The 12,984-nt window shown below is 35.8% G+C and overlaps 1 protein-coding gene across 6 annotated transcripts in view; it reads right to left on the minus strand.

Moving 5' to 3' along the window:
* The window catches only part of zormin (spectrin and immunoglobulin domain-containing protein zormin), a 799,654-nt gene that overhangs the window by 175,522 nt on the left and 611,148 nt on the right, over positions 1-12,984 (minus strand). For all 6 annotated transcript variants that reach the window (XM_081744925.1, XM_081744924.1, XM_081744928.1 and 3 more), the window contains 3 exons: positions 11,557-11,739; positions 8,919-9,047; positions 5,994-6,116 (listed from right to left, as the gene is read on the minus strand). In XM_081744925.1, coding sequence (XP_081601051.1) covers positions 5,994-6,116; positions 8,919-9,047; positions 11,557-11,739 — 435 coding nt within the window. The remainder of the gene's footprint in view (positions 1-5,993; positions 6,117-8,918; positions 9,048-11,556; positions 11,740-12,984) is intronic.

Here is a 12,984-nt window from a genome sequence, read left to right on the forward strand (position 1 = left end):
ATGAGACGTGGACCTACTGATTAACGTGGAATCCGAACCATATAAGCTCTCGCCGGGAATCGAACCCGGGTCTCCCGCGTCAAAGGCGAGTACGCTAACCGCTTAGCCACGAAGGAGCTCAACATATTCAAATGCGACGAAGTGAAATGTGTCTATGAGTACATTAATCAAAAGAATCGTTGTTACTACGTACTTATTTTAAATTATTAATATAACAAAATGCACTACTTGTTTCGAAATAATAAATTCGTTTATACAAAACAAATAATGAAATATTATACAGGACAAGTCAAAATGATGGACCGGATTTCAGAAATTTAGGATATAGTATACATGAAGCAGCATCAGTTACCAAAGGAGCAGGACGCTTATACTTTTAGGGATTATTCATTGAGTATGTACGAACTTACAAAGGGGGCAACAAAGCGTCTTTTAATTACTTGTCGACTGATACGAAAATAAAAAAGAACGTACTTGTACTTTATATCTGCATGTGTAGTGCCCTTGTACTTTATCTATGACTATGTGTGTGGGGGAGGGGGGGATCTAACGCATATCGCATGTCTTGTGCACATGGATACTTCTTACTATTGCACTACGTAGAAAATTTATGGTATTTCATGTAGAAGTGGTAATAGAACACAGAAAAAACTCAGATCAGGGGGTTCTCATATATACTATTACCGAAATTTATTCTGTGAAATCTAAGAAACAAACATTATGTTATTGTGAGACATGTGCTAAGGAAGGTAAACTGTCAAAGTTTGCTTCAAACATATCCCAGCTCTTCTATGTAAGCACCTCGCGTAACACGGTACACATCAAACCGATAGTCTGCCAAACCTTTCGTAGCATGTTGCGGTTAATATCAGCTTTTTATTTTATGCTCGCTGCTGACCCTCAGCGGTAGAAAGTGGAAACACTGCGTGGAAACTAAACTTTGAAAGTTAACCTTTCGAATCGCATGTCTCACAATAACATATGCTTATTAAATTTCACAGAATACATTTTTGAAACCAGGTCCCATTATTTTGACTTGCCTTGTATTGATTCTAGTTACAAAACTGCATAAAATTATGAAATTTGCTGAGTAATTTCCTGAAGACACACACGACAATTAATAAAGTATATGCAATATTGAAAAGTGCAAGTTGGCATTCATTTTTCAACTGCTGAGAATATTTTAATTTATTGTCATGTGTCTTGGAAAACTTTCCAGCAGAAATGTATATTTAGCAGATTCATCACTATCTAGGTAGAATCAATAATAGTTATGTTTATCACACAACAGTACAGAAATTCGACCTCACTCTCTTCCACTGTATTCTATTTCATTATTTGTTCTCTATAAACAAATTTATCATTTTCAAACAAGAACGTTGTCATTTGCAGTTCCTATATTCACTGTTTCACTTCGTCACCGATTTTATTAGGTTGATGCACAATTCCATAGCGTTAAGTTTATTAAGTTCGATTGTTAAGTGTTTTATTTATGAAATGCAGTTAAAATTCAGTTAAATTCTGTAAAATTCAGTTAAAAACTTAACCAAGTCAAACAAGCAGCTATTCAACAATGTAATCTTCGTCATAGTCAATAACTTACTCCCAACGTTGGGGTAGTTTTTGGATTCTCCGTGTGCAGAAATCTGCTGGTTTTGAGTTTAGGAAGTCTTCAATACAAGTTTGGAGAGGAGTTTCATCTTCGAAGTTGTGTCCTTGAATGTGATTGCAAATAGAACGATGGCTTCTTGGCCACATTCCATCACGCTAGCCAATTCTCTGGTTGTCTGACACGGATTTTCGGGGATGAAATTGTTTAAAAGTTCCTCATCAAAATCGGATGGTCTTCCTGTACGTATTCCATCATACAAATCAAACTGATTCGCTTTAAAACGGGAAAACCATTTCTCTGCTGTGCTTTTACCAACGGCATTAGTTCTGTGCACTTCACAGATGTTCCTAGCCGCATTTCCTGCGCTTGAACCTTGGTAAAACTCGTACAGCAGAATATGTCGGAAATGTTCTTTTTCCTCAACCTGACACTCCATCTTCAACAGCGACACTCCAATCGTTTGTAACAATCTCGCTGACAACTCGCATTCCACAAGAGAACACTCCAAAGTAAACAATGGCAATCTAAAAACGGTAAACAAATGAACAGCAATGCAGTGTTGCCTTGTCAAATCAGAACGCTACAGAATTATGCATCAACCCAATATTTAATTCCTTGTAATACTTACAAACAAGTTAGGTTATACTTTATGATCTCTCATAAAAGTCATGTTTAAGAGGAAAGAAGTTTTCTTTGAAAAACAGTTCTCTTTATATAAAAATAACATTAATGGTATGTTATTGACTTAAATGACCTCTCATCATGTCACTTGGTTCATTTAACGACTACCAATTTAACACTGTACTCCACAATGCGATGGAGTTGAAGTACCCAGGCATGTGTCAAAATTTAAAAACTCGAATGACACTGAGCCAATGTATTGAGTTAACAGAGCTATCTTTTACTGTATGAGGCGTCAATACGACCGTCCCAATTTTTGTGTGTAGTAACCTGAAAGTACTCAATGGTAGCTATCTTATTTATTTATTTATTTATTTATTTATTTATTTATTTATTTCGTATTCTACAAATCGCAACTTTCCTGATATTTTGTTTTTCTTTTCCCGGAAGACATCGCCGATGCACTGGACAACTTCAAAACCAATGATGAATTCCGTAAGGCTGAAGATGAAACTTTTAAATCTTGGATACATTATCAGACGTTGAACAGGAAATACATTTTTTGTCCAATATTTGTTTCACATAGACTTATTACCTATAGCATCAATTCTTTTCTCCTACGTTCGCTAGCGGCTATATATATCGTCGTATGAGAACCAAAGGAAGGTAACTGCAAGAATTGAATTTTTGTTTGCTTGGATTATGAACATAATTCTGAAAGCCCTACTTGGTGTTATTTGAGTGTAATTGAAGATGAATTTGTCAATGACTTGTCTGCTATGCAATAGTGTATTTACCATCTTATTAAAACAACATTTGTTTGAAAAAAAAAAATTCCCCCTCTCTCCTGTAAACTTACAAAAATGGAGTTACGTTCCTCTGGTTGTTATACGACGATACGTCGAAATAAAACCTGTTATATGGAAATATGCATAGAAAAAAATGCAGAGATCTTATTAAACGCTTGCAGGGACATGGGTTTAGAAGTAAATGCAGAGAAAACTGAATACATGGAAGTGCGTCGGGACCATAATACAGCAAATTATGGATGCGTTAAAATATGAAACAATACTTTTGATAAAGTGGATAGTTTCAAATATCTAGGATCAATATTAACAGAGGAAAATCATATTCACGAAGAAATTAAATGTCGACAAAATGCAGGGAATTCGTGTTACTATTCGGTTCAAAATCTCTTGTCGTCGCGAATTCTGTCGAGGAATTTGAAGCTTAAAATATAAAAAACGATAATCATGCCTGTTGTTCTGTATGGCTGCAAAACATGGTCGCTTACTCTGAGGGAAGAACATAGACTGAAAGTATTTGAGAACAAAATCCTGAGACGAATATTCGGACCCAAGAGGAATGGGAATGGGGAATGGGGAATGGAGGAAACTTCATAACGAAGAACTACATAATTTATACGGTTTACCCAACATTGTTAGAGTCGTCAAGTCTAGAAGGCTTAGGTAGGCAGGTCATGTAGCTAGAATGGAAGAAAGTAGAAACGCTTTCAAAGTCATGACTGGAAGACCAATAGGAAAACGACTATTAGAAAGACTTAGGCGCAGATGGGAGGACAATATTAAGATGGATCTCGCAGAGATTGGAATACAAATAGAAACTGGATGCAGTTAGCTAAGGATAGAAGTCAGTGGAGAGCTTTTGTGAACGCGGCATTGAATTTCCGGGTTCCATAGGGCATAGAGTTAGTTAGTTAGTTAGTTATATGGAAATAGGAGAAAGTAGTATCCGATAGATATTTCTTTATAGATAGAAATATATTTATTAATAAGACAAAATTGATCAAAGCAGTAAATGCATATATATCAATAATACTTATACTGATTATATACTGAATTAAGGGTAGTAATAAATATTCTACCTGGATTGGCAGTCATGTATATATATGATCTGTTCATTGGCATTTCACTGCAGGAATGAGAGAAACGTTCCCTGCCAGTCTTAACTCTTTTAAAGGAGCTACCCAAGTGGTTAAGCTATAGCATTTTCTTTATAAAATTGTAACATACTTACGTCCCTGGGCTTGAGTTAATGGGAACTATTATTCTTCATTCATTTTGGTTAACATCAAGTGCCAACTGCATACGGAAACTTAGCTGTCTTTCATAACAAGATGAATGGCCAGCTACCTCAAAGTTCATGCAGAGCAATGATTCTCTGACGTCACGCAAGCAGCTTTCGTTTGTCATTCAATTACATATAAAGCAATTTACTGTTTGAATGAAGAAATTGCTTAATTGTTATTTCCTTTAATAAACATTAGGTAGCAGTTATTTCCAATATTACAAAATTTCATAAATTCTTTAATTGCAGCAACTTTGCTCTTTTAATTAATGACGCCACATCTATTCAGTTTTACTTATTTCTTCCGGACATTGATTATACTTTATGCTTTTCCAATCACTTGTTCGTTACTCACGTGTTCACTATGTCCTTATGTTTTGCCCTGAGTTTGTGTTTCATCATCTGTCAACATTTCAATTTTAAAGGATGTTTTCTGAATAAACTTTGTAGATTTGGCAAGTTTAAATATTTTTCCAGTTTCGGAATGTGGACAGTTGTTGGCACATTGAAGAAATTGTTAACGTTATGTCCACCTTCTGTTTCAACACGAGGACTTAGTAACTTCTAGGACATGAACATGCACAACTGACTGAGTAACTGGTAAATTTCTTTTCATATGATTCGACTGCACATGGAGATAATTCCACAATTTTCTATCAACGTCACATACGAGTCAAGAACAAAAATGAACTCCTTCATGGCTAAGCGGTTAGCGTACGCGCCTTTGGCGTGGGAAACCCGGCTTCGATTTCCAGCTGGGGCTCGTGTGGTTCGAATTCCACGTTAATCACAAGGTCCACGTCTCATATAGCCTTGATGCTGGACTTAAACTCAAAACTCAACTCAACTCAAGATTAGAACTATTCGGAAAAGCCCATTGCGACGGATTCTCGGGCGTTCGTTAGTGTGTGAACGTCGCTGTGCATCGTGCGATACATCTATTGGATTTATAATTTACCATTACAATAAGGACTTGAATGTGATGAGAGGTACCTTAATTATTATAGCTGCAATTGTCCTGTAACTTTACATTTACTACTAGCTGTTACCGATTCAGTTTTCTTAGAAATGTTTCGTTTTCATTTTTAAAGCATCCTTCTATTTTGATTCCAAAATTATATGATCATTCACGATTCTTCAATTATGCTTCTTGATATTGCAACTGGTGGAGCGCTGTTCCCAAAACAGCTTTTTCTCCTTGCAAGTGTGCTTTATCAATAAGTTAACATATGAATCAACCTGTAATTTTTAAAAAAAAAAAGAAAGAAAAAAAAAGAAAGAAAGAAAGAAAGAAAAAAGAAAAAAGAAAAAAATCTAAGTTTTACATCCCATGGTTATGGCAGATAGGCTAAAGGAGACAGTGATGATGAGAAATGAATGAAACGGTGGAATGAAGAAAGTGCGAGGAAACGGGAGAACCCCGAGAAAACCCACGAGCACGGTGTGTGTCCACCACAAAGTCCACACGGCGCGAGCTGGGATGGAAACAGGGACCCCAAGCACCGGAAGTGAACACTTTACCACTGAGCCACCGCGCCCGATTCTGTAATTTCAAGATTCAAACCAGAAACCTCGTGGCTCAAAGGTTACTTTCAGTTCACAGCCTCTTTCTGTTTCATAACATGACTACGTTCTTAAAGTGTAACACAATAATAATTTTAAAAGTACTTACATGAAGATCATTAAGAAGTTTGTGATGCAATTCCAGAAAATCTTTCGCCATGGCTAAAACGCTTCCCATGTCTTGATGTCCCTGAACAAATGCTTCCGCGATACTAACAAGCCACGAGTAGAGCTGAAAAAAGAAATAATTTTAAATCAAAAACTATCAACATATGATTAAGACACACAATTTTAATAGTGCTTTTGTTCGTCTTTGGAAACATTAATTGTATTAATTTTATTCCTATTCACAATTTGTAATACTAGTTTGGATTTTGATACACGACTTATTATTATTAATTATGCCATGTATTCAAACCGCACTCAGTCTACGAAATTATTATAAAATCAATTTAAATAATTATATCAGAATCACTTATTACTTTTGTGAAACGAATTTACTTCGGCACAATATTATGCAGAAATTTGTTGTAGCAAATACACCATATGCTGAAATATTACACACAATTAGTACTCACGAAACGTTGTTAGTTTGTTTTAATAAATACAAAGATGCACTATTCACGAAAAGGGAAGTCCATATAACTCAGTATAAACTCCTAGTCGAAACATATATAAATGAATAAAGCTATGATATGAAAGACTATGAAAAATGCTATATATGTGGAAAACAATATAATTATTTTTGTTTTTAACTTACGGAGTGATACAGACTGGAATAAAATAATTAAAATATTATGCCTTGGATCTTAAGATATTTGTACTATATTTTATGTGGTAACTTTGAAACATACACAATTTTATGATTAGCTCTCACCACTGGTCTAATGGGTGACGCGTCTCTTTGGTGCATGTAGAAGTGGGTTCGATTGCTGGTGAGAGAGCACAAAAACTTTAATTTCACAATCACGCACTTTCATTAATTATCTGCCTTCTTTAGCCTAAAGGGCATATCCAAGGGAAGTTAAACTAAAAATTAGATCAGAACTTTATAATTACCTCTGCTTTTTATTTATTTATTTTTTATCTTTAAACAAGTTTCTTGTTACATGATAGGTTGAAAGCTAATATCTTTATCACGTCTCAAGATAATATAACTAATGGAATGTTTCAATAAGTCACTGAATATCATGCGGATACTACAATAAGATCGATACGTCTTACATTAGATAAGAGGAATACGTTGCTTGTATAGGAAATAAGCGTGCAGTGTGTAAACTTCTAAAAGGTATGTGTAGAAACGAGATCTTGGGTAGCTCAAGAACGGAGAATAAGATACAACAGAATGTTACGGGTGTGTGGAATAATTCATTGGAATTGATTGGCAGAAAACAGGACCGAATGACGAACTTTTGTTTCCTATGAATATGAACCTTAAGGTTTGTTAAGTCATAAATTTATTTAAACGGGACATTTAAATAAGGAACGTTTATTCAATATTCACTATTTATACTGCTAGTTAAGATATATTATATATATATATATATATATATATATATATATATATATATATATATATACACTGTATATCCATAAAAATATGCATAGACAAAGTCTTCTTCCAATCTATGAAACACTACTTTTATGAGAAACTTCCGTTACTTTTTTTGGCAAAACCGAAGTTCACCACCTGGCTTCATTAGACATTATGACTTACATAAGAATTATTATGACTTCTCGTTTGGAGCATTTGCTTTGTTTTATTCATATCACGGTTGGAGTACACGTTTGTGAGTGAAAGGAACGGTTTCACTTCCGGTGTAGCAAAAGCATTTGCTTCTTTTTATTAATTTGGTCCTTTCTGTGGGTGGAGTGGTGGCCTTATAAACCGAGATGTTAGTCGTAATCTAACCACTGATCTAATCGTTTATGATTCTCGTAACATCCATTTTCATTACAAGTAACAATCCGATGTATGAAATCTTCCCGGTTATTTCATACGCTCAAAGAATTTCACATCTCGAATTAGGGAATTTGGAAATATATTACTGGCCTTTCGGCATCTATAGCAATTTTAGGTCGTGATGTCTGAGGGAGGCTACCCAGGGAAGTGGGGAAGGAAGGAAACACCCTGGCATCTTTATGTTAGGTACTATCCTGGCATTTGAGTGATGTGAATGACGAAAACCGAGGGAAAAGTTACACAGGATAGGTGATCCAAAAAACCTTTTACACCTTTCCGACCGAGTGTCCCAATCGGAAATCGAAATCGGAACCGCTCACACCAAAGGCTAGAGCATTAGGAATTATGTCTTGCGGGACCACACTTCACACCTCGAGACAGCAATCTTTGTTGGACGGTGTCAACTCATATAGCACCAAAAGTGAGTGTGTTAAGGACGACGCTATATGGGGTCACACTTTAAACCTCGAGACAGCAATCCTTGTTGGGCGGTGTCAATTCATATAGTACCAAAAGCGAGAGCGTTGGAATGACGCTATGCAAGGCCACACTTCACATCTCGAGACAGCAATCCATGTTGGACGGTGTCAACACATATACAACCCATGAGCCCAAGTCCACCTCCCTATCGATTGCGCGGAGCCTCCGAACGGCAGTGGTATGGTGTCTAACTCGTTTGCAATTATACGAACACTTTTACGAGGGTCCGCTTTACGCTGTTGAAGGGTGTTCATCGGAACATGTGTTGGTCCATAGTCAAAGAAAATACTCGCAATTGTGTGTTCTCGACGATGAAATTTTACATAACTTTGTACAATAACACCTCATTTTATGTTTTCTAAGCATGTACAGAGTGTATAACGTAGTACTCATGAGCTTAACCAATGCAACGGTTAATTATACAGGGCAATTTCCTACCAGACGTAAACCGGGCATTTCAATCTCACCAATCCAATACATACACCTGATGAAACAACAGAACTTACAGTACACTTTCTCTTGTATTAGTGATAATGTTTATAATACTTCCTGCTAAATAATTTTGTTTCCCCATAGCCACCAGATACTTACATCGTTTTGCTTCTCAAGAAATGAATTTAATGCCTGAGACAGTTTTAGATTCTCTTCTCTTGAAGCCGTACATAAACTCTTAAGGTATACTTTTCGATTCTCAATGTCTTCAACTGTTCTTTTAATGCCCTACAAATTAAAAGAAATAATCAGTTATTATATCAAAGAAACATCTAAATCTATATATCAATCAATCAATATATATAGTTTCTTTATTATTTGTTCTTAATGTGGTTATGTGGTTTTACTTATATCTTAAGCTCGGAAGAGCCGAAGCAAATAAACCCATAAACTAGAATGTTATACTTGATCAATGCAGGGGTGTATACCTACTTTTGTGCCACCCTGTATATATATATATAACTCTCGAAAATACATGGAACAAGTCGATATTAATGTCAAATTCATAGTTTTCGGAATCGCTGAGATGAATAGTGACACACACGATGCCGTTTAAGTCCAAAGTGCAGACCCATGGGTACCTCTGGAGGTGGTGGAATGGCGGCATATAAAAATATTGAAAACGGTTGATATTAGTGTCGAAGCCATAATTTTCGGGATCGCAATGTTCATTGGTTACAGTTCTGATGCCATTTAAGTCTAAATTCAGCTTTCACTGAGGGTAAACCCCCAGCGGCCCTACGGGGCATAAGAAGTAAGAAACATATAAAAATAATTTAAACAATGATTTATATTAGTATCAAACCAATAGCTTTCGGGGCCCCTTAGATGAACAGTGACATTTTCAATGTCGTTTATGTTCACGTTTAACCACCATTAGCAACCCTACAGGGTGGGAAGGGGTGACATGTAAAAATAATCGAAAACAGTTTATACTAGTGTTGAATCCACAGGTTTCGGTGTCGCTGAGATTAATAGTGACTCCTGATGGCGTTAAAGTCTAAGTCCAGCCCCATCGGCATGGTTGTAAGAAGACGTTAAAAAAAAAGTGTCTCTAATGACCGAGATTATGTCGAATCTATAGTTTTCGGGTTCGCTCAGCTGTTGGGTAACAATCCTGATGACATTTAAGCCCAAGTTTAGGGAAGAACGGGCATGTCAAGTTGGATTGGAAATTCTCATGGGCAACGGCGAAGGTGTTGATCGTACATCTCTTTCTCTATCTATCTATACATATATGAATGGACGTATGTGTACGAATGTATATTCCAGCATAACTCTGGAACGTGTAGGGCAATTTCAACCAAACTTGATAGACGCATGATGTACAATCTGTAGAAAAAAAAAATACTGTGAGAGTAAGACACCCCGAAAGGTAGAAGTTCGAACGGGTGGCATGTAAAAATAATGTAAACGATCTATATTAGTGAGCAATCCATAGTTTTTGGGGTCGCTGAAAAGAATTATGACGCTCGATTTAAGTTTAACCTCATCGGCGGAAAGGTCGGTGGGAGGTTTGTTGAAAAACAAAATGTTAAAAATGACCAAGGTTAGTGTTGAATTCATAGTTCTCAGGGTCGAGAAAACAGATGACACGTTTAAAATGATTTTGGAAAATCGTATCTACGTCAAGGTGTTTTTTTTATTATTATTTATTTTTTTTAATCATATCAATTTAATTAATGGGCATATTCTATGAGGGTACGGTTTTTCAAACTTTATGCCATACTTTTATTATTACATTTTCATTGAAACACGAATCGTAGGAGGGAAGGTGATTCGAATATTTTCCACAAACCTTTTCTCCTCGTGGAAAAAACGGGCATTTGAGGTAGTAATTTTTCTTACAGTTGAACCACAAGATATCGAAGATATTTAACTAAACCCTGAATTTTATTCGCAGAATAAACAAAAGTGAAACACGTTCGCAAGTATTTGTTTACGACGAACTGCACCAATAAAGTTCTAAAGTTGTTCATTTCTAGTGGAAAAATGTTGAAAATACAACTGTCGGTAAACTTTAGCAGATAAATATTAGGAATTTTTTATGTATATATAAAAAAGAAAGTGTTTAAAACTTATATATGACCAGTGTTGAACAAACTTACTTGCTACCAATTATGGAGATTTACCAAAATGCCAGATACAATATACTTACACTTGAAATTCAGAAAAGAAGTTTGGACACAATTTAATTATGCAGAGATTCGCCATTGTTCATCCCTCAAAATGTCTGTCAGCCTCACAGAGGGAACGAAGGCATTGTGTTATTCAATCAGAATTTCTAACTGAAAGCATACCACCTGCTAAAATGTTATTTTCTTTTAAAAGATTTGTGGTCCGTATAATTAATTAAATCACATATTGCAAAATAATGTTCATTTTCTGTATTAGCACCAGGCAGCCAAACTTAAGTCTTGCAGGCATTAGCAAAGGCACGAGAGTGATTTGTTTGTACTTACAACATTAAAAGTTTTTGAAACATGGGTCTTTCTATACCATCTGTTCTCAAATGAAAGTTCCTTAAACATTTATTAAACAAGACATTCAACTGAACAAAATTTGTGGAACTTACAGAAACTAGCAAAAATTCCTGGCAATTTTATAAAGTATACAACAACAGATGAAGGAAAATATAATAAAAGAATCAGAACCGTTACTAATCCAGTACTTTCCGTTGTCTCGTGATTTTGTAAATACACACATGAAACAATGAACGCAAATCATTGTTGCTTACCTCAGCTCCAGCGGCTTCATAGCCTACTACTTCGAGAAGATTATGGCCTTCCTCAAGTGGAGAGGAGGTGATGTCTTCTACTGTTCTAGAAATTTGAGAATGCAGCTGTGCTAACTGAGGGCTTGTAGATGGCAAGTCAGTTGTTGCAAGCTGAACTTCTAATTGGTCCAGTTTGGTTAAAGCCTACAAAAGAAAAGTTCGTTTTCAACAATACACCCTAGTAATGTTACACTCCGTAAACCCCTGAACTTCGATGGACACCCACCAAAGAAATTCGCTCCACACCCTCGTAACAACTTGCTCGTTTGCGACTGCAATCAGGAGCATACTCAGAAACTTTTTTTCGAGCTTTTTTGCTTCCTCGAAACACTACAGATTCCTAGCAACTGCAGGTTTCAGAAAGGACCTGTTTTGTTCATTACAACTTTCATTCTTTTATAGATTTGACATCTGCCACACCCATCATCTGGATTTTTCTTCGTTCAGTTTATCTTCGAAAGGTCAGCTAAAGATAGAAAAAAAAAAAAAAAAGTGCATCGTCCTTATTCCTGGAAATATACCGAAGGTAATCACTGAAATGTTAAACAACACAACTCGTAACCCCCACCTGGGTTTAACCCCTTTCCAACGGGGGAGGTAATATAAACTATTCCAGTGTAACACATTTTAACTATCGTTATCAGAGAGTGAATATACTTCCGAGTGCGATTACTTACGACTGTTTGCCGTAGTTTTCGGGATTATGAAGAAAACAGGAAATAAGTTTACTAGAAAACTATTTTTGCAAGAAGAAAGTAAATGTATGTTTTTATATCTAACAAAGATTTTAATACATTATGTAAAAATTATATGTATTTTTAAAAGGGAAGATATGAAATTTAGTTTTCTATTAGATTTCTAACTCCCAATTCAAGCACATTATTTATATTTTATCAAAATGGAAAATGGAAAATGGAAAAGATAGGCAAACATTGGATAGCTTTCGTAAAGAAGGCTCCCATCCTGTAATAACAACCGACAGTTACTACAGAATTGTGCAAGTGACAATATCCGTGTCGGTTAAATCACGCTTCTTTTTAAAGGAAGGAAAATATATCTCCTCTCTCCAATTAAATCTGAGACCTTCTCAGCACCTTATATCCATGAGTAAGGTATTTGTTTTTTCGATCGGTAGTTAGATTAAAAAAAAAAAAAAAAAAAAAACTAATACTGTAGTCCCCTTCATCAAGATAATCCGACGGGAAGAAAATCATAGGTCACTGACACATACAAACCAAATAAGCGTCACCACACTATTTGCACCTATCAAAGAAACCGCAGAACCAATCTGGGGATCAGAAAGTGATCGGAAGACTAGCGGACAAATTGGTCGCTTAGTAATAGTCAACAGTTAGACAAGCAGGAAGCCCTCCAATAAATTCCATCTGA

Source organism: Thermobia domestica, chromosome 17 (genome assembly GCF_964235325.1).
Source record: "Thermobia domestica chromosome 17, izTheDome1.hap1.1, whole genome shotgun sequence".
Taxonomy (NCBI): Eukaryota; Metazoa; Arthropoda; class Insecta; order Zygentoma; family Lepismatidae; genus Thermobia; species Thermobia domestica.